The 27,605-nt window shown below is 38.8% G+C and overlaps 4 protein-coding genes across 5 annotated transcripts; all 4 read right to left on the bottom strand.

Annotated features, from left to right (window-relative positions):
- Positions 1 to 153: 153 nt before the first annotated feature.
- On the bottom strand, positions 154 to 3,708 carry LOC130721255 (serine/threonine protein phosphatase 2A 57 kDa regulatory subunit B' beta isoform-like). The gene is made up of 2 exons (XM_057572023.1): positions 2,086 to 3,708; positions 154 to 785 (listed from the first exon to the last, which is right to left on the bottom strand). Exons 1-2 carry the CDS (start codon positions 3,229 to 3,231, stop codon positions 459 to 461), a joined length of 1,473 nt encoding a protein of 490 aa, XP_057428006.1. The 5' UTR covers positions 3,232 to 3,708; the 3' UTR covers positions 154 to 458.
- Positions 3,709 to 5,475: 1,767 nt separating this feature from the next.
- On the bottom strand, positions 5,476 to 14,237 carry LOC130721253 (protein RNA-directed DNA methylation 3). 2 transcript variants are annotated; one of them, XM_057572020.1, is made up of 19 exons: positions 13,953 to 14,237; positions 13,447 to 13,709; positions 13,171 to 13,326; positions 12,907 to 13,065; positions 12,746 to 12,820; positions 11,985 to 12,052; positions 11,554 to 11,892; positions 11,309 to 11,360; positions 11,058 to 11,213; positions 10,807 to 10,950; positions 10,603 to 10,717; positions 10,363 to 10,512; positions 10,046 to 10,100; positions 9,866 to 9,930; positions 9,292 to 9,697; positions 8,233 to 8,269; positions 8,019 to 8,055; positions 5,902 to 7,929; positions 5,476 to 5,681 (listed from the first exon to the last, which is right to left on the bottom strand). In XM_057572020.1, exons 1-19 carry the CDS (start codon positions 14,137 to 14,139, stop codon positions 5,629 to 5,631), a joined length of 4,545 nt encoding a protein of 1,514 aa, XP_057428003.1. In that variant the 5' UTR covers positions 14,140 to 14,237; the 3' UTR covers positions 5,476 to 5,628. The 2 variants fall into 2 exon arrangements, with proteins under 2 accessions (XP_057428003.1, XP_057428004.1); XM_057572021.1 differs by having other exon boundaries at positions 5,476 to 5,678.
- A 2,855-nt stretch (positions 14,238 to 17,092) lies between these two features.
- Positions 17,093 to 19,279, bottom strand: LOC130718454 (protein NUCLEAR FUSION DEFECTIVE 4-like). Its single transcript, XM_057569049.1, has one exon. The coding sequence runs from the start codon at positions 19,271 to 19,273 to the stop codon at positions 17,393 to 17,395; it is 1,881 nt and encodes a 626-aa protein (XP_057425032.1). The 5' UTR covers positions 19,274 to 19,279; the 3' UTR covers positions 17,093 to 17,392.
- A 5,383-nt stretch (positions 19,280 to 24,662) lies between these two features.
- On the bottom strand, positions 24,663 to 26,891 carry LOC130721357 (uncharacterized). Its single transcript, XM_057572141.1, has one exon. It carries the CDS (start codon positions 26,783 to 26,785, stop codon positions 24,908 to 24,910), a length of 1,878 nt encoding a protein of 625 aa, XP_057428124.1. The 5' UTR covers positions 26,786 to 26,891; the 3' UTR covers positions 24,663 to 24,907.
- Between the last annotated feature and the right edge of the window lie 714 nt (positions 26,892 to 27,605).

The raw sequence follows: 27,605 nt of genomic DNA, 5'->3' as shown, positions 1-27,605 counted from the left end.
ATATGATGGTTTGAAATTTAAAATGAAGTGATTAACCAAACTAATCACTTGGATCAAGGGTTCATTGGGTCGATCCAAACTGATAAACACCCCTCTCATCAAACAAAAAAGTAACAATCAAGAGCACCTTTATCAATTCATCAAACAAATGCCTAAAATTAAATGACAACTTAATTGAAGGAAAATAGAAGGTTGTATTTACAATTAACAAAAAATACAGGATAAAAAGAATGAACCAAAAAACGAGGGATATAGATACATTTTTTTGCATCCCTTTTCCAGTAGCCTGTTAATTTGTACATCTTGTTAATCACGCCTCGTATGTGAAATAAAATTATAATATCTCCCTTTCCAAATTACACTAACAGTAATGCAGCAGTGATGTATTGTAACGCCAATATAGGAAGAAATTTCTGCACAACAGCCAAACTGAAAAGAAGAGTTAGAATCCTAATTCATTAGTTAACCAAAACTACACCATCCCTCATGGCTTGTGCAGCCACCTCTTCCAATTTCTTCCATGTTAACTCCCTCTTCTCTTCCAGTTCTCTAGCACTGGATTCCTTCTCCAAGTACTTACTTTCACACTCTTCAAATAGTTCAGGATCCATCTCCTGAAACATCTTCCTCACATTGTTTGTTAGACCATACACTGCTCGGTTCCAATGACTTTTCAAGTTCTTCTCCAAAGCTTCAAATATTATTGGCAATATAATATTTCGATTTTGAGCTACTAAACTTATAATGTGTTCATTGTTCCACAAGTAAAGTGCTCGTTCAGCAACCTGCCATGGATACAACAAAGGTTTTATTCAGAGAGAGAGAGAGAGAGAGAGAGAGAGAGCAATCAAAAGAGAATAAGGACAATTTTTCTGTTGCTACTGTCAAATGATAGGTGTATCATTTATTGATATTATGTATAATAAACTCTGAACACCATGATATCTAACCAATTAAATTTAGGTCCAAATTCAAAAGGCAAAAGTCCACAAAATTTTCCCCAGGTGGGGCTAATCATAACCAGGCAACCAACAATAAACATTGATACTACTAATATCAGCCAAACAAAACCAGACTATGACACTTGCTAGCTTAGTATTTCCCCAAAGACAAAGAAAAGCAAGATCATCAATATTGAAGCCAAATTCACACATTTGATAAAAAATGTTCAGCCCATACCCCCTTATGAATTGATAATAATATGCTACTGTTCTTGTGTGCCAGTTCATTTATGATTTTTCACAACAAGGAACTTTAAAATGTAACAGGGTACCATAAGCTTCTATGTGTTAGAGTCCCTAATAGCATTGGAACTTAAATAAATACGCGCCGGTTTTTGTTAAGAGTGCTCTCTCTACCTTCCTCTAGTCATAGTAGATACCATCGACCACTCTTCAATGCATAAAAGCTCGTTTTCGGCAATATTCCGCTAAAATTAAATTGCTAGTCTTAAATGATGCTCCTCTTTCCTGAGCAAAAGGATCAGTACCCCCGACATTAAAAAGCAAAAAGAACACCACCAAATTTCAATACATCACTATCAATTACATTTTTACTTTTCCTTTGCTAGCATTGTTAAGGTAAGTAGACAAAATGAATGCTAAGTTTCCCAACCAAATAACCTTAACTTAATGATAACCATTCCAACATGCAAGCAACCATACAAAACCCACTCAAGAGTATTGTCCAAATAATCAATAAAAGATGGAAGATACCATACATGATAGTTTACAATACAAGCAACCTCAGCAAAAGCAAACACCCCCCTAAAGGCTAAGAATATCCTATCTGAAAATGCAATATGTACAAAAACCACCATTGTATTGTAATTGTATATACTACATTCTATAAATTTTGTATTACACACCCAATTTAAGAAGTCCTCAAATGGTACTATAGAATATTATTATATCTTTGACTAAAATACCATCATTTATACTCATCAATTTCATGTGTTCTTCCCCAACTTCCCTTAACTATAGCCCACATTAAATAAGGAGGTAGTATCATACTTTAATTCAGCCTGCACATGCATAGTAAATATATAAAACATGTTGAATGCAGTGACAACAGAACAGAAGATACCTGAAAGTGAGGGCTATTAAGGCACCGACCAATCTGCCGGAAAAGAGAGACCATGCACTTCACAAACTCAGGAGGCTGAGTTGCCTCCAGAACCTCTTCCAACTCCCCAAGAAAAAGCACCTCCTTCTGGCAATTCGTGACGGGCCAATACTTCAACAGCCCCTTGATCACAGGATCAGCCAACCTCCCATCCTTCTCAACAAACTGCACAATGCAATAAGACAAATTCTGATGGTAAGACGAAATGCACTTCGGCTTATGCAGCGGCACAAGGGTCCTAATCAAGAACAACTTGTGCTCCTCCTTCATAGGCAGAGCAAAACCATTGATGATACTCGCCAGAATCTCCAGCAACTCGCTGATCCCATTATGCCTCTGCGTCTCAAATATGAACCTGTAGAATATGTCATTGATGGCTTTCCTTATGAATGGCCTATGCACCATGAATTTTCCATAGATACGATGGAGAATGCTCTTCAAATACTCACGCTCACGCTGATCCTCCGAATCGAACAGATCAAGCAGTTTCAGAACAAACACATGATCGACGTAGCGTTTCGCGGTTCTGATATCGAATTCCGGTGAAACAACGTAGCGGTAGAGGATCTCGTAGACAAGCTGCAGGTGTGGCCATGATGGATCTAGATAGGTATCGCCTTCGTCTTCGGGATCTGCGGTGTCGGAGCTGCCGCGCGCCGACGGAGGAAGGCAGCGGAAGATGTTGACGGAGACCATGGAGATAAGATCTTCTTGCGATTCGGCGAACGATGCGGCGGCGGAGTCAGATTGGAGCGTGTCGATGAGCTCGTTGAGTGTTTGGCGTTTGATTTCCTTCTCGGCGAGGGATTTGAGGGCGTGTGAGAAGTCGCAGATGGAGCGGCAGAGCTGGATTTTGCGGAGGAGGAGGGCGGGGCGTTGGGTGGCGGGGGTTTCTCGCAGCGGCGGGAGAGGTTCGATGATGGATGGAGGCTCGGAGGCCGCCTGCGGCGGCGGAGGATGGTTTTCCGGCTCGGTGTTGCCGGTGGCGGAGGCGCGTGAAGCGTGCTTGACAACGACTTCGTAGAATTGGTGGCCGTTGGTGGGGATTTCAGGGAATGGTGATTTCCATGATTTCTTGTGCGCGCGCTTTATGATCTTGTGGAACATTTTCAACAAATTTACAAATAATAAAAAAACTACAATTTTGTTTGATTTCTGGGATTAAATCCAAAATTGAAAAATAGAAATTGATTGAATCGTGGAAGCATTTTGAAGGATGAAATGGAGAATGAGTCACATCCAAGGCGTTCTTCACTGGAGAATTGTAAAGGGGAATTTGGATGTGTAGCTGTTTGTTTGGGACACGAGAAAATCGATCATTAGATTTGGCACCCCAACCATTAGAAATGTCACCCCACTTACGGAAACTCAGTTTCCGAAATATTTCGGAAATAAGGTTTCCGAAGCACTTTTTTACTCAAAAGTGTGGTTTTTTACTCAAAAGTGTGGTGTTAGATGTATTTTGAACTAAAAATCACGAATTAATTTCGGAATCTAAGATTCCGAAATAATTCGGAACTTGAAAATCCGAAAATTAGGGGTGTGAAATCTAATGGTTGGGGTGGCAAATCTAGCTCTCGAGAAAATCCGAGGACAGAAAGAAAATTAGAGGCTTTAATTAATGGAATTAAACATAATTTAGTTTTTTTTTTTGAACTGGACATAATTAATTTAGTTTGTTATGGCCAAGATGACCATTGTGGCAAAAACATTGCATGGATACCATAAGAATAATATCTATTTTTTTTATCATATTTGGAAAATTAGAGACTTTAATTAATGGAATTAAAGAGAATTTAGTTTCTAAGGTATGTGGTGGAATGTGTGTTGAGGGAGAAAAATAAAGCGGATTGCTTAGCCCGGCAAGCGTCTCAAGAGCGTTCTGATCACGTTTGGAGGATACCTCCATCCGTTGTCATTGAGACAATTTGCCTTGATGCTTTAGCTGAGTTTTCTTGCTTTGTTAACTTTTCTCTTGTAATTAAAAAAAAGGTGAATTTAGTTTTGCTATGGCCAAAAGTTTTCTTATTATTAGAGGAAAGTGTTTAGACGTGCATAAAATAAATATCTATTTTTTATCATATATGATTCCAATGAACTAGGAACAAGTCAGGTTGGAATTTGTTTACACTTGGACCAACTTCAAAATTGTAATATGGACCCAATATTCAAGATGATTTGAAGTACATTTGATTGGGAAATATTATCATATGTACAAATATTCTTCTGTTTTGAAAAATAATTTTAATTAACATGCCTAAACATTAATATTATGTGGGAACTTCTTTATATTGTAAAAAATAAAAAGAAATTTTCTACAAATTCGAAATTCTGGAAATACTAATTGAAAACTAAAAATGTTTGGATATAAAAAAGGTTCATTGTATTGGAACATTATATGCACATCGGAGGTAGGATACTACACAGAATAATGCTTAAAGGCACGAGAGTTTTAGTGCACGAGCCAGCACGAGTATCAAAAACCATGTTTAATTTAAAAAAAAGTGAAAAAAAGCTGTATAACCCGAAACAGGTGTCTTCCTCTTGCCCTTCCCCGTCAATTGACCATGAATGAAAAATGAGAAAAGTAAGGTCATGCTTTTCACCCAACCCCTTTTCAATTTAAGAACGAAAATAGTAAAACTTTCTCCCTTTTCTTCCTCTTTTGCTTTGGTTATTGTCCCTGAGTTATTGAGTATCCAAATCTAGGTGGGCATTGCATGACTTCCACCATTGCACCTTCTAAGGATCTCAAACCAACATTGGGAACTTATCCAACCACCTCTTTGCTGTTGGGTTTGGCACCAACTGGGTATTTCATAGAGGATTCAAGTTCAACCAAAGATAATCTCAATCTCCAAAGTGGGAAACCGATTCTAGCTTATGTCTCCCCTGTTTTGATGTGCGGTGCATGTGTTGATTTTGATGATGCAGTGGTGGTTATGCGTAGTGGAAATCGTAGGTGGAAGAGGAGGAACAGTGCGACGGTGAAGGTTTGAACGCGCGGCAGCGGCGTTAGATTTGGAGGTTGGTGGTTTCTCTTTAGAGGGTTCTGGCTCGCGGTGGCGCCGGTTCGGTTCGACGATGTCTTCGCCGCTTGAAGGAGAGGATTCAACAGTGTGGAGAGAAAGTAGAGGGAAGTGCAGAGAGGAGAAAGAAGGCCAAGACGGTGTGTTTCACTACTCTCGTGCGTCTTCGTGCTTTGGCTCTCGTACCATATAGCACCGCTCTATTACACATGCATACCGCAACAAACCATTTACTTGGAAAAACAAGATGCTTTCAGTTGAGCATATTTTTCTAACATGCATTTGCATAACACAGTTAACAGGATTAGTCATTCATCAGATCTGTTCGAAAAGCATTAAGTTAAAGATAATATAAACACCAAGATCGAGCAGAAAAGTGCGGATTTACAAAAGAAGTTTCCCAACAGTAACTAGAAATGCATATGCTCGAATCTCCTTCTCTGGTCCATACATATAAATACGTTCCAGACAGCAATTACCCCCACCCACCTTTGTTACCCCCATCATTTTTCTTGCCCCAGGAACCTGCTGCAACAACAAACAATGAATCAGTCACAGGGCTATGAATTAGGGTAAATTTTCGTGATTTGCACACTAACTCAGTCAAAATTATTCATATGACAATAAAATAAAAGAATTGATTTGCATGGTAACTTAATTTTTCTTTTAAAAACGAGCCTCAGGTTTTCTAAAAAGAAAATAAGAATAAACCACAAAGGAAAGAGAATTAGGGGTATTTCTTCCTTACCATCGGCTGATTCATTCAAATTAGTTGATTGACCCATGTCTGCAGCACTAGATTGATTCCAGCCCCCAGAAGTAGTATTACTTGAGCTAGATCCTTTGTTCCACCCATCCCCCTGGGTATTATTATTACTCCCACCTCCTTGGTTCCAGCTTGGGCGATCATTACCTGCATTGCCCTGGCTCCAACTCGGCCCGTCCTTTTTGTCATCATTTCCTTTCCAACCACCACCACTAGCCCCAGCACCAGCTGAACTACCACCCTGCCATGGCTTGTTACTTCCACCTCCTTGGTTCCAGCTTGGGCGATCATTACCTGCATTGCCCTGGGTCCAGCTCTGCCCGTCCTTTTTGTCATCATTTCCTTTCCAACCACCACCACTAGCCCCAGCACCAGCTGAACTACCACCCTGCCATGGCTTGTTACTTCCACCTCCTTGGCTCCAGCTTGGACGCTCATCTGCATTTCCCTGGCTCCAGCCCTTCTTGCCACCACTATCCTGGTTCCAAGACCCAGATCCGTTATTATTCTTCCCTCCTTCTACACTATCTGCCCCCTTCTTCCAATCAGAGGAACCATCCTCACCTGAATCCTGTCTGTTGCTCCAACCACCAGATTGGTCAAACCTTCCACGGCCACGGCCACGGCCTCGGCCTCTGTCTGATCCCCATCTTCCACCAGAATCATCAGAGTCTGATCTACCTCGACCACCAAAGCCTCCACGATCTCCTCGGCCACCAAAGCCTCTGTCTGATCCCCATCTTCCACCAGAATCTTCAGTGTCTGATCTACCTCGACCACCAAAGCCCCCACGATCTCCTCGGCCACCAAAGCCTCTGTCTGATCCCCATCTTCCACCAGAATCTTCAGTGTCTGATCTACCTCGACCACCAAAGCCCCCACGATCTCCCCGGCCACCAAAACCACCACGTTCTCCCCGGCCCCCAAAGCCCCCACGTTCACCTCTACCTCGGAAGCCTCTACCTCTAAAGCCACCTCTATCGGAGTCTCCAGTGCCACGGCCACCTCTCCAATTCCCTCTACCTGCTCCATCATCAGTATTACCTGAGCCAGAACCCCATTGAGATTCTGGATTTTGTTCAAAACTTGATCCCCCTTTCCATGAGCTATTCTGATTGTCAACATCCATACTTCCACTTTTCTCCCCTGCCTGACCCCAGCCTCCTCCTCCATTTTTACCCCATCCAGTTGATGGATTGTCATTTGATTTTTTGGCACTGTTCCAACCAGGGGACTCCTCTTCAGAAGCTTTGGTTGCATTCCATCCTGAGGATTGTTTCCCATCAAAGTCGTTTGTTTTACTTTTCCATGTGCTATTCTGATTGTCATCTGCTCCACTTTTAGAACCACTGCTTTGACCCCATCCCGGTGCTGGTCTGTCATTTGATTTTTTGACACTTCCCCAACCAGGGGACTCCTCTTCAGAAGCTTTGGTTGCATTCCATCCTGAGGACTGATTCCCATCCAAATCATTTGCTTTATTTTTCCATGTGCTATTCTGATTGTCAGCATCCATACCTCCACTTTTATGCCCTGCCTGACCCCAACCAGATGCCTTGTTTCCATCCTTATTTGGCTTGTTATTCCACCCTGCTCCAACATCAGTATTACTTGTTCCAGATTTCGAACCACCCCATGCAGAACTCAAGTTTGCTCCACCATCTGATCCACTTTTAACACCACTGCCTTGACCCCATCCAGTTGCTGGACTGTCATTTGATTTTTTGGCACTGCTCCAACCAGGGGACTCCTCTTCAGAAGCTTTAGTTGTATTCCATTGTGAGGACTGGTTACCATCCAAATCGCTTGTTTTATTTTTCCATGCGCAATTCTGATTGCCAACATCCATACTTCCACTTCTATTTTCAGCCTGACCCCAGCTGCCTCCTCCTTTTTTCGAGCCACCAGAGTCAACTGGATCAGAAGTGACTCTATTATTCTCCACTGCAGCACCCCATGAGGATTTCTGATTTGAAGTACTTTTAGTTGCCCAAGCAGTATCTTCTGTACCTACACATTAAAGTAACAGTGAATCAATCAGTGAACAAGAAATTAACAAAGGACAAACATGCTAAACATATCTGCACTAGTCTCATTACCCTCAGAACCGAAGGGGTTTGCGGTAGACTCTGGCTTCTGCAACAACAAACATATATCTATGTATTAGATTAAAATAGAGTAAAATCCTCAATACGACACTAGTGGATGTACATGAGATTATATGCATGTCTTATCACAGATTTTTATGATATGCACAGGAACAAGAGAAGGGGCGCACAAAGACACATCATGGTTACTAAGTGCAAGACATACCAACAAGCTTGGAGCAGACGAGTCAGGCCATGCACTCCTGCAAAACAATATCATAAGTCAAAGACATGGGAGAAAAGGAAACCCACATTAGATTAAAAACTATTACTCAACTCCAACACTTCTATTATTTAAGAATTTTAATTTTATTGCAAACTTTTGATGTTTTACAAACCCAAGACTTGTTTAACTTCTCGTAGATAACCCTCATTTAATGATTATGGATAACTATATGTCTATATCACAATTATCTCAAGTAAACAGTCTATAACTAAACCTATCACTTATCATCCTATCTTTTCACCTAGTCACCTACAGATGTTCTCTTTTATTAATCCTACTTCTACTTCTCACTCTTAATTAAATGAAATAGGTGGGACTCAAACACGGGTATTTTAGTCAAGATATACTTTTAATATGCACTAATTAAAGTCTTCATAATGTGTGTATCACAAAAACCTTAAAAAACAAAAGTTTTGCAATGGAGGGAGTAGTGAATAAGAAATGAAAAGAAAAGAGACTGGGTTCAATAATATATTATCTGACAATATTTTCAAAACTAACCTATCTATGTATGTTTCTTATGTCAAAAAAAAAAATGTATGTTTCTAACACACCTATATACAATAAAACGTGCTTACCTTTTATATATCAATTAGAGACACTTCTAAAAGAGACCATGTTCTGTAACAGAAAGGCACTAAAAAAATGAAATAGCATGCGAAAGGGCACGGCAACCACATATAAACTAACTTATTTATCCTTCTTGTTAATAGCAATATATGTCAAGGTACATCTGTTTATAAATGTCTGACATGTGTATATCTTGGTTGTATTGCCATCTTAGTCATGCCATGGCATGCTTTCTTGTCGGTATTTATGCTTCATAGCATTGGGTAAACCCTTCCCATTTTAATTATGATTTTCTAGATCAATGTACAAAATCTGGATATTAAGAGAACCCTCCTTTTGAAGGCTAACCATCACTAAGAATTAGTGAGAACATTAATTAAATACAGTACAGAGGAAAATCAATTAGATTAACATCAGCATGAAATATACCTTTCGGTTGACGTCCCTCCAACATTCCATCCACCACCACCAGTGGACTCTCCAGCTGACGTTCCTCCAACATTCCATCCACCACCCCCTGTGGACTCTCCAGCTGACGTCCCTCCAGCATTCCATCCACCACCCCCTGTGGACTCTCCAGCTGACGTCCCTCCAGTATTCCATCCACCACCCCCTGTGGACTCTCCAGCTGACGTCCCTCCAGCATTCCATCCACCACCCCCCGTGGACTCTCCAGCTGACGTCCCTCCAACATTCCATCCACCACCCCCTGTGGACTCTCCAGCTGACGTCCCTCCAGCATTCCATCCACCACCCCCTGTGGACTCTCCAGCTGACGTCCCTCCAGCATTCCATCCACCACCCCCCGTGGACGCTCCCACTCCATTCATCCAACCTTTCCAATTATCAAGATTCACGTCTCAATAAAATATCAAGGAAAGTGTATGTAGAAAAGATAGCAACCACTCATGTTAACTTATACTGTAACCCATACTATGGGGAAAATTTTCTTTTATTAAGAGATAATAAGATGATAATAAATCAGAGAATAAGGGATTCCCACCTCCAGAGCTACCTTCAGTACCAAGCAGATCAAATGGCTTCAAAGAACTTGAATCTGGATCAACACTGATATAAGAAACATAGAGCAATTCAGGACAAGTTTAACAGACATGTCCAAAGCAATCAATGAGAAGTATTTGTGGACTACGCAATTCTTGTAAGTTGTATGTGTCATAAATACCTTGCTGACACAGCAGTGCTCTTCCCTTGAACCTCAGAAAGGTGCTCAGATTTAACTGAGAAAATAAGTTCATGGAAATTGTTGTAAATAACCACAATGCTATTCCATATGACATTTTAAAAATGAATCAGTCAAAATCAATTTGGCCACTGACTTATATTACGAAATAAGTAATGATAAAAATGCATAGATTGAAAACACAACTCTATGGTTGATAACAATTTATCTCTTCGTATAAACACTGTTCATTATATGTATCTTTATCCTATAAATAATGATATGAAATTTCAAAAATAAAGAGCAGACCATAAACAAACCTGTAAGAACCTTTTGCTGAGAATCTAGTTTCACGGTAACATCAGAGCGACGGATGGCAATGACACGGCAGAGGTACCCCTTCAAAGGACCTATCCTAATTCTCAAGGTCTGACCAATAGCAAACAAGCTGTCTTGGTCCCCACGGTTAACTGCATTCACAATCATTGCATTGAGTTAAATAAGAAATATCTTAACAGCTAAAGAACTTGGGTAAAAATGAGTGATGTGTCTATACAGACATTCACGATTATTTTCTCTTGCTTGCCATGGTTTTTTTAGTGAGAGGGGAGATCTTGGGGACGTTGGTGGGTCTTCGAGTGGGTCTTCAAAGATTAAAGGGCCTGGTTCACCATCCTGAGCATAGATCAATGTGACAAACATCAAAATTCACTGGAAACCACCATAGTTCATAACCTAGAAGGATGCGAGAAGAGATTTCAAACCTTTCCAATGCAATCAGCAACACCATGTTTGACTTTTTCACACACACTAGATTTAGCGGTGAAGTAACCACAATTTTCTTCCTCAATTTCATTGTATAAAAAGACAATCCCTCTATATATGTGCTTAACAATGCCTTGTTTATCCTGCAAATAGCATGAAATAGTTTAAAAACATCAAGTGTTGGATGAAGATACCAAATATACCACAGCTTAACAATCTTCTCTCTTAGAAATAAGTATCGTATTCATACCTTAGACGGACCCTCCAGAACCCTCACATTATCATTAACCAATATAGTCTTCGAATGGCGATCTTGGGCAGTAAGTTTCAAATCAAATAGCCCACTCTTTATTTGATGTCTTTCAAGAGTCACAGCAACAGGACCATCTGAACCCTCTTTCAGAATCTACAACAGAGGAAAAATAGAAAAGAATTATACAAAAAAATGTTCAAGATCAAATGCTTACGTAAAAATGACATTTCAAAAGCTGAATATAGTACCTTGTAGCAATCCTCCTTATCCATGCTTACTATCACACCAAAGTCCTTCTTGCTGCAATGGCAAAGATTTATAAGAAGGAATACACACGTGTTATATGTGCATCTGCACATTCTGCATGTATGTGTGTGTGCATAAATCTGCATGAGTGTGTGTGCGCAACGCATGTGTTTCTGATAGAGTGAGAGTGAGAGAGAGAGAGTCTGTATCGTATCATGAATGCTAAACAAGTTAAACAAGAACCTACCCGAAGCACACAAGATCATTCAGTTCGAAACCATTTACCACACTGGAACTTGATGTGCCCTCTCCTTTCTCACCACCCTTATCAGCTCCTCTTACAACCCGTTTTTTCTTTGAGTCACCATAAAGCTGCGACAGCCACTCCAAATCAGTTGATTCATTGTTTTCAGAAGTTCCAAACTTCAACAGCTCCTCTTCTGTTGGCACAACACCCCATAAACTTAATGAATCCGGAGATACTTTCTTATATACAAATCCATCCTTGAACATCATGCCATCAAGAACCTCAAAAACTTTCCCCGTGTCACGGTCACGTTTTAACTGGATGAGAGGTCTAAATTCGCTGCAATGTTATAAGAGTAATCACATCAGACAGAATATCCAGCAAAAACAAAAGGAAAAAAAAAAGCATAACACAAGAATGAGCATCATTACTCAAGTTCACTTGAGCTGATTAATCTTGGTGCCGCTATAGCAGTTTTTTGACGACTATTTCCGCCACCCTGTAACAATGAGTGAAAATAAGTAAGCAATTATCATGTATACGTATGTACACAGCCCTCGGATAAAGAGCACTAAATACTTCACTCCAAAACAGAGAACAAAATCAATAATACAAGTCCGCCTTTACGTAAGGAATACAACCACAACTTTTACATTCTCTCCCAGTTTTTACAAGCTTATCTAATGAAGAAAACCAAAGAATGGATTTTTCCACTCGGTTACAAGTTTGATCCAAGTAGTAGCAGTTACCTAAATTTACTAAAAAAAATGAACATAATTTGCATAATATATCAGATTCCAAGATCAAAACAGAAACGGATAACGGAAATCACAGTAAAAATGAGTGACGAACTCTCGAATACATGTGATTTTGACACAACATTTGCATGCTGAATGCGGAAAGCTGACTGGTATTGTATTGTATGTCTTAATGCTAAATGCAAATAGTTCAAAAAGTTAAATGTTAGATTTTCACGAGATGATTGAGACTAATGAAATGGATCCCCTCTAGTTCTATAGTATCTATCAATCCAAACTCCAAAGCATTGTACCCTATCACGTAACATAATAAATATTTTACCAGCAGACGTCACATAGAAACTAAAGGAAAACCAGCATCATCAAAACTAACAGATTACTACAAAAAAAGTAAAAAGAAAAAGGAAAAATCAGGTGAAAGCAGATCTTATTACAAATTTGGCAGCCAATGCTTGTAGATCAACTCTTGGAATAAGCTTGACTGTAGTTTTTTTACTGACCGCCGCGACCTAGCAAAATATAACAGATAAAAGGAATAATCATTCCACGAGTTGTTAAGCAAATTAAAACTCATAATTTGCTACTCGTGCAGTACCTGAGCCAAATCACCCTTGTAATTGCCACTTTTTATGCGGGCCCACATTCCCTCAGAAATATCAGGGCTCTTTTTTCTAACAGAAAACAGATGATAAACTTCATTTGGTGGAACAGGTTGCACCCGAGTAACATAGATACCAGTAAGCCCTTTACATGCCTGAAATTGTACATTAGTAGCAAATGAAATTACATTAAGCCAGTGGTAGTCAGAAGAATATTTCACGAGTAATCGATATGAATAAACCAATCAAAACACAATTACCTCGTTTATATCACACTGTTTATCAGCCTCCATGTACACAAATCCTTTCATATGATCTACAGAAAATGCAGATATTAACTTCAAATTAGTCCCGAGTTTTTTCATGTCAGCAAACTTCTGCATCAGACAGAAAGCTGAAAGCCTCTCACGCCCAACCTGCAGCAAACAAAACTTAGCAAAGGATTCAAAAAAAAAATGGCGCACCCCTAGGTGATGCTATGAACTTCAGTTAGCAAGCAATATTTCTATTCAAAAGCCATAATTTAGGTGCCATACAGTGCATTTGACTTTCCAGATTGCAGGAGTTACTTCCTTAGCACCGGGATGCATAGAACTAGGGTCCATTGGTTTGTCATCGTACTCATCCGCGAAGTGGCTAAATTTAGAGCCTCCTGCATAGCGTTCCTCCAAAAATCTATCAAATTCTTCATCCACCACCTCCTCTTTGGGGACAAATGCGGGCCTACTCTGGCTCTTAGCACTAGCATTAGTATCGTTCAACATCGTCGACAACGTTTCATACTCATCACCAAACAAATCTGTCAACATTTCAGGGTTCAAAAAAGCTAAGGTTCAGAAACAAACAAAAAAAAACTCCAAAACCACGAAATCGGAAAAACCTCAAGCGTTTCAAGCAAATTCAACTGGAACGAGACACAATGCAGAGGCAATTGAACGAAACATCAAAATGTGGCTGAAACCCTAACAGTAATCGCGAGAGCGCAACAAATGAGGAAAATGTAAGATCACGAGAGAGGTGAGAGGGGATTCGGATTGCATACCATCGAAATTGCTGTCGTCGGTGTCGTTATCGGTGTCGTAGTCGTCAACGGCAGCTGCCTCTTCGAAGAACTGAACCACTCCACGATTCTTCCGTTTTCCACCGCCGCCGGTCTTATCATCGTCGAAATTGGCCTTGCGCTTGCCAGCGGAGTCTTTTCCGGCGACCTGCTTGCCCTTGTTCGTCATTTCCGGCGAAAATGCGGGGAGAGAGCAACGCCGATTGCATGCAGGGAGAGAGAGAGAGGGGAAGTTGAGAGAGTGAGTGAGTGAAATGGGAAATGCGAGGAGTTATTAGGAATGTGAATTTGTTGGAGGAAGCAGGCCACGTGGCGTTAAAATATTATTTTTATTTACAAAATAAGTAAGGCCCAGCCCAGAAAAGCTAAGTCCAACCGCCAGTCCATTTTTGGCAAAATGGAAATAAAAATAGAAAACCACAACAACTACATGGTATACCTTCCGGAAAATAGCATGCATACACACTTTTCTTGAAATATACTTCCAAAGATGAGATATAGAAGTAGTATAAAGAAAAGGGAAAATATGAGATATTGTAGATAATATCATAGAAATATAATAATGAGAAAAGAAGAGAAATACTATAATGATAATAAGATGGAAGAGAATGTGAATATGAATAAATCAAATTTCCTACCTTCCTTTATCACTCTAGTCTACTTTTCTTACTTTACCCCAATATTGGGTGTAACTAGTTCTACTTCATCTAGTTTATTATGTTGAATTAACGGTGGTTGCAAACATAAATGTAATTTATCACAGTTTAATATTGATCGGGAAAATATTATTCTATAAAGAGAAAAAGGATGATGCACCGACGGTGTATAGTTTTTTTACACCGTCAACCAATCAGATTTCAAGGATGTGTCACGTCAATTAATGAAATTAAATAAAAAGAGAGATTTTCTCACATTCTTGAAATCTGATTGGTTGACGGTGTAAAAAAACTTTACACTGTCAGTGCATAGAAATTAAACTCTTCTATAAAATTGAAATTAGCGGAAATCTATGTTAAATTTAACGAAAATTTAAACACATAAGCGAGCATGTATTTCAATTGTTTACTTGGTTTTGAAGGCCATGCACAAATTGTAGCTAGGCCATAAGAGCAACTCCAATGCTTTGGGCTCTTATCTGGGCTCTTATACACTATTCAGCACTATTCTACACTATTCATGTGCCACGTCAGACTTAGGAGCCTGCTAAGAGCCTGAAGCAGATTTTGCTCCAATGCATGAGCTCTTAAATTACTATTACAAGGGTCCCACTGTGTCCCACCATACAACATTAAATAATGATATTTATTTTCACCCAATTTAGATTTAAAATTTAATAGTGTATCAATACTTCAACTAGAAATTAATTTAATTATTACTTATACTAATTTAATTTAAAAACCGGTCTGATAGCCGGTCAAACCGGTCAGACAACCTCAAACGGTAAAAAACCGGCTCCAGCCGGTCAAAACCGGTCTGAAACCGATCCACAACGGGAGGGTGACCTGCTGAACCGGTCACCCAATATTTAAACCCCATTTCACCCCAAACCTAACCCTAGCCGTCCACTTTCTTCTTTTCTCCCTTTCTTCCTCCTTTCTTCTCCCCTCTCCTTCTTCTTCCTCTCCTCTTCTCTTTTTTGTCTGCAACTCAACTCCACCAAAACCCACCTCACTGCAACCTCACCGCCACCGAAACCCAACTCAACGACACCAAAACCACCTCACAACCATCGAAACCCACCTCATCGCCTCCAAACACCCACCACCGCAACCAAAACCCACCTCACCGCCACTGACCCACAACAAAACAACTCTCACCGCCACCAAAAGCCCTCAAATCGATTGACCACCACCCAAATCGGAGCCACCAGATCAGAGGAAATGAAGCCCCTTCTCGCACATGCAAAGCAATAGAAGTCTCCAGATCATTTCCCTTTCAACCAGATCGAACATGCAAGGCTCTTAAGATGGGATTTTTTTAATTTTTCTATGTAAATATCAATATGCAGTGTAAAAGTTTGATTTTTGGCTTTGATTTTTTATTAACAAGTTTGATTTTTTATGTAAAGTTTGGATTTTTGTAATCAAATTTTGATTTTGGTTCTGTTCTTGTGTTTGTTTATGCAATCTGTCCCTCTTCCTTCTTCTACCGTTTCTTCCCTCTGAAAGTAGTTGATGAAGCATGTGGGAGAAAATAATATTTTTTAATGTAAGAGCCCATAAAGCAGGGGCTCTTGCACAAGAGTCTTTGCACTGTAGCTAAGAGCCTGAAGGCCAACTCCAGCGCAAGCAAAAAATAAGAGCCGGCTCTTAAAACCTCCAGCTGGGCTAAGAGCCCAGCGTTGGAGATGCTCTAAGGGTTGTTTCCTTGTAATTGGGTCCCTACTTCAATGAATGATCATCTAGTCTTTGAACACACAAAAAAAACATCTTGCTTTCAAGCTTTTGAAAAGGGATGGAGGGAAGAGAGGTATATAAAGAAAAAATAACGAAAATAAGATATGTGATTGATTATATGATTGGAAGATACCAAAAATATTTTTTTTCCTTGATACCAGTTTTTTGTTTGCTGTTTATCTATTATGTCATTTGACTTCATTTGCCCTCTCAGTCATATTTTATTTTCTCCCTTAATCTTCTCCTTCGTTTGCTGCTTCAGCCAATCTGGATATGACTTTTGTTTGGTGCAGTTGAGACATTTGTTCTATTATTGCCATCCATCACAACAACTCAATATATATAGTTAGTTGGTCAAAAAATAAGGGCAAAGAAAAGAAGTGAAGGATGTGCTCTAAGAAATGATTCACCCATAATCTTGGGTTGATGTAAAAGATAACTAGGGGATTTGTGGGCCTTTTTTCTTTTGCATGTTTTGTCCATTATGAATTTGGTTTATTGTTTTTTTTATAAATTTGTGAGCAGCATGTTGCTATGTGATGTATTCTTTAATTTCTGCATCTGTTGGCAGGGATATGGAAATAAGTCTAAGTGGTCCACAAGGACTTATATGTCGAGTGGTACTGTACGCATCCCCTAGATGGAAATTTCAGGAGATGTGTATGCCACATTAATATATTAACTTCAACCATACAGCATTGACCGGAAAATATTGCACAGAAAGAGTAATGGTTTAGCTGGACAGAATTTAATTTATACACATATAGCCTTATATATTAATTCTGGTTGCCTATAATTATCACACAAATACAGTGAAAGAAAGTTGGGGATGGAAGAAAACTAGTACTAACTCCTAACTACATTTTTAATATAAAAAAAAAAGGAAAAAAAATATCAGTACATTTATTTCTTCTCCAAGTCATAGTCATGGGCTAGTGGCACTGTCTACTAATTTGCTTTCACTCAACTTCAAGCTCAGACCTACACCAATAATCACAACCTAACTTTGGCTTCTTTGGTTTCTTGTCATTTCTGGCCGCCATTTTGGACCACCGCCATCTCAGCCGCGCCGCCTACTTCAGCCACCACCACCTTCTCCTCCTCCTCCTGGTACCTCTTGTACAAATCCCCTTTATAAAACTTCACTGTCCTCGCCACCAAAACGAGAGAAACAATTGCACCAAAAAGAGTTGCTGCAGTGATGATCACAAACGACAGCTTGAAGCAACTGGCCCCAATGCAATTCAATTCCTCACCAGCATTTCTGGAAACTCTTGCCATCGCCAACTGCTTCTTCGCCTCTCTGTCATACAAATACCCAGTAACCCTCACATTAAGAAAATACAGCCCAATTGGGCTCGCTACGCCACCAAAGTTGTACAATGTTGAATAGTATTTCAACCCAAACAGCTCTGAAATTATGGCAAACAACAATGGCCACTGTGCACCAAAACAGAACCCAATGATTACCGAAGCTGCGTAAAGACCATTGGGCACGTTGAAAGCTATCAGAATATGACCAACACAGGATAAGAGCAGAGTTAGAGTCAGCATTAGAGGCCGTGGAAAATTGTACTTTGTCAGAACATGTTCTGAAACAAATCCAGAGAAAACACGACCCGCATAATTCCAAATGCTCACTAATGAAACAAACGTGCTTATGCTTGATTTTTGGTACCCGAGTGAGGTTCCAATCTGGCTCAGGTTGTCAATTGCTGTTAAAGTTCCTCCAACACCACAAGTTCCAGCGATGAAGAGTAAGATCATGTCTATACTGAACAGAGCTTGAAGAATGGTGTAATCCTCACCTCTTTCAGGTGGGTTGAAAATGTCCTGCCACCACCTAGTTTCTTCTTTTTCACTACCCTTTGCTGAAACAGAGTGAACAGAGTTGTTGTTATCATCATTTGCTGAAACAGAGTACTCTGTTTTTACCTTTTCCTCTGTTTTCGCATTATCCTTTGTTTTTGCTCCTTCGGTTTCTATTTTCACCGGGGATGGATCAACGAATGAAAGCTTCTGATTCTGAAGAATCTTGGACAGTTCAAGGAAAACAACAAGAAGTGGAAGGAAGAGCAAGAAAATCACCACAGCAGCGCTTCCACCATACTCACTCTGTTTAAACGAGACATTTTTCTGAACTATGATCATCATCAGAAGAAACCCAGCAAGGCCAAGCGAAATGTACAGAAATTTATAGAAAACACCAAGCTCGTTGGGGGTTCTAACAGGCTTCATGTACCGAACAGTTCGAAGAAAAGCGAATGAAATAGCAGCAGGGAGCCACGCTATGAGCAAAATCAAATCCTTGGAGTCATCATAATAGAAAGCATAGTAGAGTTGAGTGATGATAGCTCCACTGAGTCCCACGTAGCCTTTGAGGATTCCTAGCACAACGCCACGAGATTGTGGGAAGTTCTTGACGCAGGTGACCAAGGAACCAGTGTTGGCGAAGGATTGTGAATTTGCACCTATGCAGAGGTAGAGACACATTTGCCAGATTTGAGGTTTTGGAATTTTTTTCGTGACGGCGAGCCAGATCATGAAGTAGCCGAAGAAGTTGAGGAGGGAACCGATGGCGAGGACGAACCACGGCGGGGTGATTTCGTTGATGAGGCCGGAGATGACGCCGAAGTTGCCGCCGAGGTCCTTGAAGAAGCTGAGGAGGTTGAGGGTGGTTTGGTCGTAGCCGAGGGTTGATTTGATGTCGCCGGAGTAGAAGCTGAACATGTAGGTGGCTCCGGCGGCTGACATGATCAGGAAGGAGGCGAACACCACGAACCAACGCCCTGTGATGACGTCGGTGATGAGGGCCTTCGTGTCGGCGGAGCCAACGCGTGCTGCTCCAACCGCCATGTTTATCTCACTGGCTAGTGTTACTATTGTGAAGAAGGCAATTAGGGACATGGCAAGTGCTCATCAATATATAGAGATCGTGTTACATGCATATGGTATGGTTTGTGGTCCCGTTTGAATTCATGACCGTATAGATGTCGATAAGTTTTTATCTTCATCATTTTTAATTTTAAATAGCTCTCCCATTTTGATGACAAATTATTTGCTTTTGTCAGATGTGAAAACTGGGATAGTATACTAGGATGAAATTAGATTTTATTATTGTGAGAACAATGATATATATTCAGATCATCGTCTATGATGTGATGATGTGCAAAAAAAAGTTACTAATTTGAAAATGGAATGCAAACATTAAAATAGTTAGATAATAGATCCATCAGCACTGGCCCTTCAAATTTTAATGACAGTAGGCATGTCTTTCCCTCAAAACTAGGATGACAATGAATCTTGGATTTATAGGAACCCGTAAAAAATACTCACTATGGGTATGTATAAATCCGCTAGATAGGTATATATGTGGTTGGATATGAGTAATAACCCGCAAAAAATAGTGGGTATATGAGTACTATAGTACTCAACCCGCCTCATACCCGCACACGCATTATTATTATTTAGTAATAATAATATATTAACAAATTAACTTAGGCTACACCTTTAAAACTTACTCTTATTCATAATCATTGTTAATTTACTCTCACATACTTTTAAAATTATTAAGTTAATAACCTACAACTTTATGACTATATTAGAAAAATTAAAATTATAAATTTAAAGTTAATTATATCTTTCTTGCTTATTCCTTCTAAAAATTATGCTTAGTTGAATGATTTTATTTGTTACGTATTTGGATAATTTTTTTTTATTAGTGTTTTTTATTTAAAAAGTTAGTTGTATTTTTGTATTCTATTAACAGAAATAGTGAAAAATATATTTTGATTAGCTAAATTGCGGGTAATGGGCATGTGTACGTGCATATAGGTATGAGGATGAACATTCAAGTTGTTACCCACGCGGATATGGAAACGGGTACGAGAAATTTTTTAAAATGCGGGTATGAGAATGAGTATTATAGTACCCTAACCATTGTCATCCCTATTCAAAACGCAGTGAAGTGAGAAGGGGGAGAAGTTAGCTAGCTAGGAGTTAACGATTGTGTTTTTTTTTATAAGCCAGGAAATTCATTAAATGGAGTACAAGAGGTACTCCAACTCACAATACACACAAACCAAAATCCAAAGAAAAACTCCTAAAAAAACAAACCCAGCCCAAACAAACCCAACACAAAAGCTATGACAGCACCCCGAAACCAATAAGTGTGGAAATGGCACACTCATAACAAACCCAGTATATGATGTGTCAAATACAATCCACGTGTTATGTTATAACTTATAAGAGGTAAACAACAAGACCAGTACTTATGTTACTGGATGTAAGTTTTACCCGAGTTGCAAACTGTGTGGCTAATAGAGAAGTCTTAGTTGTGGTTTTAGCGACACCAATAAAAGACAGTCCAACAACTATGGAGATAAGGAGGGAAAATAAAATATTATGTAGATTTCAAACAAGCAGTAACAGAGATGAGATGGTCGGGCGATTGAGGCAGCGAAGACGGACGTACGACAGTGGGAGCGGTGATCGTGTGCGAGATCTAACAGTAGAGCACACAGTGGTAAGAGTAATAGTGAACGGTGGCGCAATGGACGAGGAGAAGCAGACAAGGAACTCCACAATCGACCTAACCCCACTTCCACTCCAAATCAGAGTAAAATATATCCCACCTCTTTCAATCCAGAGCTTCGCTAAATTAAGTGAGACAGTGGGGATGATGATCTCATACTTGGGTTGCGGTGGTGCTCATGGTAGCAACGATAGAGTCCAAAGACTTCGCCAGTTCGCTAGGTGGTGGCCACGTCGTCTCAACATTGGGTATATATGTGGCAAGGCTCTCGGTGTTAGATGGAGGCAGGGGTGGTCGAGGGTAAAGAACAATGGTTGCCAAGGAAAAGGGAGAAACCCTAGATAAAAACAGGAGAAAAAACTCACTAATTTGGATGATAGATCCACCTAATATTGAGGAGAACCCACTTATTGTGAGGAAATATATTTAACAAGTAAACAAAAAACATCACGATAAGAGGAGTCCCTCAATAAAGGTAAACGATACACTCTGTTTTGCTTGCTTTTTTACCCTAGTAGAATATTATTTTTTATTTAATTTGACTATATATGAATTTATAATAACTACTTAAAGAAACCAAGTAATGTATAAGAATTTAGATTATAATTTGATTTTAATTAGTAATAGCTATCTTGAAAAAAAAAAGTGATTAATTTTATGATCCTATAAATAAAAATCGGGAAATTTTATTTAAAATGATTAAAGTCAGAATAAGAATAAAAATAGTAATAAACTACAAGTTCACGTGATAGTTGAAATAATATTATATTATATAATAATATAAATAGTAAAATAAGCATATTTATAAAATATCCGTATTTTAATTAATAAAACTTAGCAACTAGTTAAATAAAAAAATTGATTGATGGATCGGAGGTACCACACTACTACTTCACTTTTTTGTTGTTGACTAAAACAGGTACTACTTCACATGAGACTACTTGATTGACGTGATATTTTTTTCCACTAACATTATTAGGAAATAATTACCACTGTTTGTATGTATTCGGATTTTTCAAAAGAATAGACACATACAAGTGTGGATGGTGGGGGTGTGTTTTTGTAGGAAGACAGATTTTTCCTGTATCGTGCTTTCGAATTGGAAAAGGTTTGGTTTGGATGATAGTGATACTCCCTTATACCCAAAGTGTGATTGTAATAGAATAATGAGAAATACGAGATAAGATAGACACATCGTAGGAAAAGAATAAGAACATGTAAATAAAATTACAAAACCTACGTACAATATCAAACCTACTTTTATTATACCACTAAATATGTAAAATAATTTTCGGGTTGTCTAAATGATCCATGCAAAAATTTGGGTTAAGTACGTAATCCATCATCCAATTACATTAGAGATAAATGAGTTAAAATTTATATATTTAATTTATTAATTTATCTATAAAAAATATGATTGATCCATTGGGTTGTGGGTTAGTAACCCACATGGATCATTTAAACAATCTTTAACCATCGTGAGATTGTTTTAGTTTAAGCAGGAGTTTTAGGTTAGAGGTTTGCGCTAAAAATTTAGCGGGGAGATTTTTCAACAATAACCCAAAAGTGACACATAAAATCAATTTTATACATCATCACCACTAATCTTGTTAGAATTATGAGTGGCAATTAATATTAATCACTAGTGAAAGTGATAGATAAATGATTTTTTTTTAACGTTAAATGATTTTTTTTGAAAGGAAAATGATTCTTACGATTATAGTTAATTCAATAACGTTTTTTCTGAAATCTTAATAGGCTAAATAAGTGATTTGACTCGATGATTGTTTCCGTTTTTGTCAAGATGGATTTATGTTTAAATAATTTAGTCAGAAATATAGGGCGGATTCTATGGTACAGGAATTTGTTTTTGGGTATTTTACCGGAATGATGTGGACCAATTACTATATTGCACATGTAATTGTTATTTATTGTTTCAAGTATGACCCAAAATTAATGATTGCTATTAATATGCCCCAAAGAAATTTAAAATATCATTTTTAGTCCTTGGTTCAGGTGAAATTTTTTACTTGGAACCCACATAGAAAATTCTCGCATCTCATGAAGCCAGGAAATTAGAGAGGACGCCATCGCCACTGAAGGAGCGTGCTTGACAACCACCGACCGTCGCCGCTGGAGACTTGAAGGCTTCCATTTTGGCCTTGCGACTTGGGGCTCGCAATTAGGGCTTGCGTCGACCCCTACCAGTTGAAGCTACGACGACGGTGGGTGCGTATTTGTTTGCTGAGGCAGGGTTTGAATGCTTTTGTGATTTCACAATCGATTTTGGTTAGGTAAGCTTTGGAGGTGGCTATGATTCGCTCCAAATCTGGGATCGTTGAAACTTGTTCGCTCGATCTCTTAACTTTGAAATTGAAACCAAATCATCATCTTCATGTTCCTCTATAAATCGAATCAGTGGTGTTTGTTTCGTAGGTTTCTTGCTCTGCTATTTTCCCTTGTGAGATTGAGTTGTTTTGGATTCGATTTGCTTGTCTTCGGCGGTGACGGTAGCTTTTGTAATTTTGTTACTTGCTTTTACTAGATCCAGTGATTTCTTGCTTGAAGTGGAAATAAGACTTCTAGCTTTGGATACGGAGTTCGCTTCTTGCTTTTCTTTGGTTTGATTTTATTTTTGGACAAGTTACCAGATTAGATTTGAGGGTGTTGGTTTGTTTTGATTAGCTGGGTTTGATTTTTGGTGATGGTTTTGTTCTTCAGGGGCTTTTGATCTTTATCCATTCTAATAGAAGTTGTAATCATATCAACAGTGGTAAAAACTAGTTTTTACAACGATAATTATTAAAAAGGGGGCATATATTTAGTAAACTAAAATTTAACTGGGTCATAATGTAAATAGTGTAAATCAGTGTCCAGTCTGCACTTACTTTTCCATGTCATCTTAAGTGTACAGAAATTATTGGTACATGTCACTACTGTAGCTTACACTCATTTGAATTTATGGGCACCGGAGCATGCACCGAAATATAGTAAGATCAGACAAGGAGTTAAACAACAAATGTGGTATTACTTACTAAAATCGTCTTATAATATATTTAATAAGTCACTCTAATTACTAATTTTATCCAATATTTCAAATTTAATCAATTAATTGTCAGTACTTTTTAATTAGTAATGTTCAATTAATTAACGTTATTAAGGAAATAATAGAGTGTTTTATGCTGTCAAGGAAGAATCCTAATCTAATCCAACAAGCTAAAGCTAAAAGAAGAAGAAAAGTAACTCTAAAATTGGGTGGATGCCGGTTGCTAAACCAAAGACGACACATTAGTAACCCATTTTGAGCGGACTCACCCAACTCGCTCGTTTATCTAAGAAGCTTAACACCTAAAAAACTGACATTATAGATATGTTTGGTTTTTAGTTGTTTTGAATCATTAGAATTTGAGAATGCGTATTATGAGGCTCCATAACACGCGAAAAGTGGAAGAAATTAAAAACCTGCGTTGGCATTCAATTGAGTTCAACTTAAAATTAAACATGTATAAGTGAGACTAGCATAAATACCCATATTTTGCTAAGGTCGATTTATGTTGGATTTGGGCTTTTTGGACCCCAATATGACTGAACTTTACTGTTGCTCAATCCTACATCAAACAACATAAAAAGCTACTCACATTCTTATTTTCTTTCTTGTCTACTCTCCCTCACAATATTCTTTCATATAGATGCTCTAGCATTGGCCGGCGCCACTTGCATATAAACAAAGGAGAAAAGTTGCATTAAACTTAGTCAAACTACTATAATAACCAGGCAATCATGTTTCTTTTGTTTTATTTCAGTTGTTTGAATCAAATAACACAAATACAAAGAGGGCACATCAGTCTGCATGTGTAACAAAATGAGAAGTATACATTACGGAAAAGAAAATTCTGCACACATAATGTTACATATATTGTATATAATATGCATGACATTAACATTATTAATTTCTCGTTTACTATTCAACTTTTGATCAAGATTAACCTCATCCAATTGTCCTTACTCTAAGTAGATGTTGTCACTACACGGTGATGAACTTTGGCATCTTCCCCTGTCCTGCCACCAGTCTCCTCCACCGGAACCATCTCGGCTTCCGCCACCAAAGCCTCTTCCCGGTACCTCTTGTATATGTCACCTTTGTAAAACGCTCTCGTCCTAGCCACCAAAATGAGTGAAATAACAGCACCAAAGAAAGTTGCAGCTGTGATGATTATGAATGATAACTTGAAGCAATTAACACCTACACAATTCAATTCCTGCCCAGCTTTTCTATGTATCCCCAATGCTGCTAATTGCTTCTTAGCTTCTTTGTCATACAAATGCCCAGTGATCTTCACATTAAGCACATACAACCCAAGTGGACTTGCTGCACTTCCAAAATTGTACAAAGTTGCATAGTATTTGAGTCCAAAAAGTTCAGATATGATGGCAAAAAGTAAAGGCCATTGTGCCCCAAAAGAAAACCCAATGATCACTGAAGCCACATAGAGTCCATTTGGCACATCAAAAGCTATGAGAATATGTCCCACACAAGATAAAAGCAGGGTTAAAGTAAGCACAAGTGGACGTGGGAATTTGTACTTTATGAGAATGTGTTCAGAGACAAATCCAGAGAACACACGACCTAGATAATTCCAAATGCTCACTAGTGACACAAAAGTGCTTATGCTCTTCTTGGGGTACCTCAGAGCAGTTCCAATCTGACCTAGATTGTCAATTGCAGTCAAAGTTCCACCAACACCACAAATGCAAGCTATGAATAGTATTAACATGTCAATGCTGAAAAGAGCTTGAAGAATTGTATAGTCTTCACCTCTGTGTGGTGGAGTAAACACATTTTGCCACCATTTAGTAGAGTCTTCTGTTTTGAAAACAGAGTCCCCTGTTTTATTGGAAACAGAGTCCCCTGTTTCTTTGGAAACAGAATCTACCATTGGTGCTGAAACAGAGTTGTTAGTGTTAGTAGCTTCACTCTGGCTGAAATTTTCACCCTCGGTTACTACTTTCACCGATGTGGGATCAGCCAAAGCAAGAAGCTTCTTACTTTGCCAGGTCTTGTGCTCTTCAATACAAACAACAAGAAGTGGAAGAATCATCAAGAAAACTACCATAGCAGCACTAACACCATACTCACTCCTAGTAAAATCCACACTTTTCTGAATCACAATCATGACCAGAAGAAACCCAGCAAGACCAAGTGAAATATACAAGAAATTGTAGAAAACCTTGAGCTCATTACTCTGCCTCACAGGCTTAATGATTCGAATGGTTCTCAGAAAAATAAAGGAGATTGCACCAGGAAGCCAACCTATGAGCAAAATCAAAGCTCTTGTGTCATCATAGTAAATTGCAGAGTAGAGTTGTGAGATGATTGCACCACTGAGTCCCAAATAGCCTTTGAGGATTCCCAACACAACGCCACGGCTTTCAGGGAAGTTCTTGACACAAGTGACTAAGGAACCGGTGTTGGCAAAAGATTGAGAATTTGCACCTATGAAGATGTAGAGACACATTTGCCAAACTTGAGGTCTTGCAATTTTCTTTGTGACTGAGAGCCAAATCATGAAGTACCCTACAAAATTGAGTACTGCACCGATTGCTAGCACCACCCAAGGTGGTGTGAGCTCGTTGATTAGGCCTGAGAGGACACCAACGTTGCTACCTACGTCTTTGAAGAAACTGAGGAGGTTGAGAGTGGATTGGTCATAGCCGAGTGTTGTTTTGATCTCGCTGGAGTAGAAGCCGAACATGTAGGTGGCTCCGGCAGCCGCCATGATTAGGAAGGAGCCGAACACCACAAACCACCGGCCGGTGATGACTTGGACGGTGAGACTCTTGATGTCTCTCCATCCATGAACACCGATGGAACCTGCAACGTTCATGTTTTTTTATGTATAGCAATAAGGACAATAGCACTTGCAAGATTGTGGGAACCTGGTACACATGCTAGGGAATTAATGTCAATATATAGAAACAAGGACACACTATGATCAACTATAGTATCACAATTCATACCCGTGGTATTTCTCTTTACTATTTTTATTAATATAAGATAGTTGAAGATTCCACAATTCAATAAAATTAAAATGGAAAATAGTTTATCCACACCACAAACTCGCCCATAATTAGGGAGATACGAATTTTTCCAAATATAAAGAAGAAACATAGAGATAAGAATAGAATAAAAAAAATAAGATATATATGATATGGAATGTGATAAAGTAGTAGAAAAACAAAATAAAAAAGAGTGAAAATAATATAAAAGAGAAATTTGATGTGAAATAGAAGAGAGATAAGCCATATATATGATCTCAGCACTAATACGTGGAGACCATTAAAAGATATCAGGACACTCATTTTGTGGTGGTTTTAGACTGTCACAAAAGTTAAAAGCTTAAGTAAACACATTTTGTGGATGTCTAGCTAAAATCGCTATAAAAGCAGTGTCGTGAATGATTTACATTGAAGTGTGACTCACTGATCATAATTAATTAATGTGATATATATGATATCATGTGTCTCATGTCACTAAATAATGTCTCATTATCTACCTCACAAATACCTTAATTTTTCTCTACACATCTCTATTCAATCTCTCTTTTATTTATCTCTCACTCTTTGGGACAATCTTGTTTAATTAATTATGGTGTGGTAAAGACCAAAGGTCTTCCCAAACCTGAGAATCGAATACTTAACCTTAGG

Source organism: Lotus japonicus, chromosome 5, assembly GCF_012489685.1.
Source record: "Lotus japonicus ecotype B-129 chromosome 5, LjGifu_v1.2".
Classification (NCBI taxonomy): domain Eukaryota; kingdom Viridiplantae; phylum Streptophyta; class Magnoliopsida; order Fabales; family Fabaceae; genus Lotus; species Lotus japonicus.
This window is presented reverse-complemented; position numbering and strand designations above follow the sequence as displayed.

Bases quoted from the DNA above. Each gene is read 5' to 3' on its own strand.
- LOC130721253 (XM_057572020.1), bottom strand. From the start codon at position 14,139: ATGACGAACAAGGGCAAGCAGGTCGCCGGAAAAGACTCCGCTGGCAAG. The intron at 12,821-12,906 runs GTACTGCACGAG...ATATTTTGCTAG, and splicing joins ACAAGGGTGATTTGGCTCAG to GTCGCGGCGGTCAGTAAAAA. The intron at 9,698-9,865 runs GTGGGAATCCCT...ATAATTGGAAAG, and splicing joins TACTGAAGGTAGCTCTGGAG to GTTGGATGAATGGAGTGGGA.
- LOC130721255 (XM_057572023.1), bottom strand. From the start codon at position 3,231: ATGTTCCACAAGATCATAAAGCGCGCGCACAAGAAATCATGGAAATCA. The intron at 786-2,085 runs GTATCTTCTGTT...TATCCATGGCAG, and splicing joins TTAATAGCCCTCACTTTCAG to GTTGCTGAACGAGCACTTTA.
- LOC130721357 (XM_057572141.1), bottom strand. From the start codon at position 26,785: ATGAACGTTGCAGGTTCCATCGGTGTTCATGGATGGAGAGACATCAAG.
- LOC130718454 (XM_057569049.1), bottom strand. From the start codon at position 19,273: ATGTCCCTAATTGCCTTCTTCACAATAGTAACACTAGCCAGTGAGATA.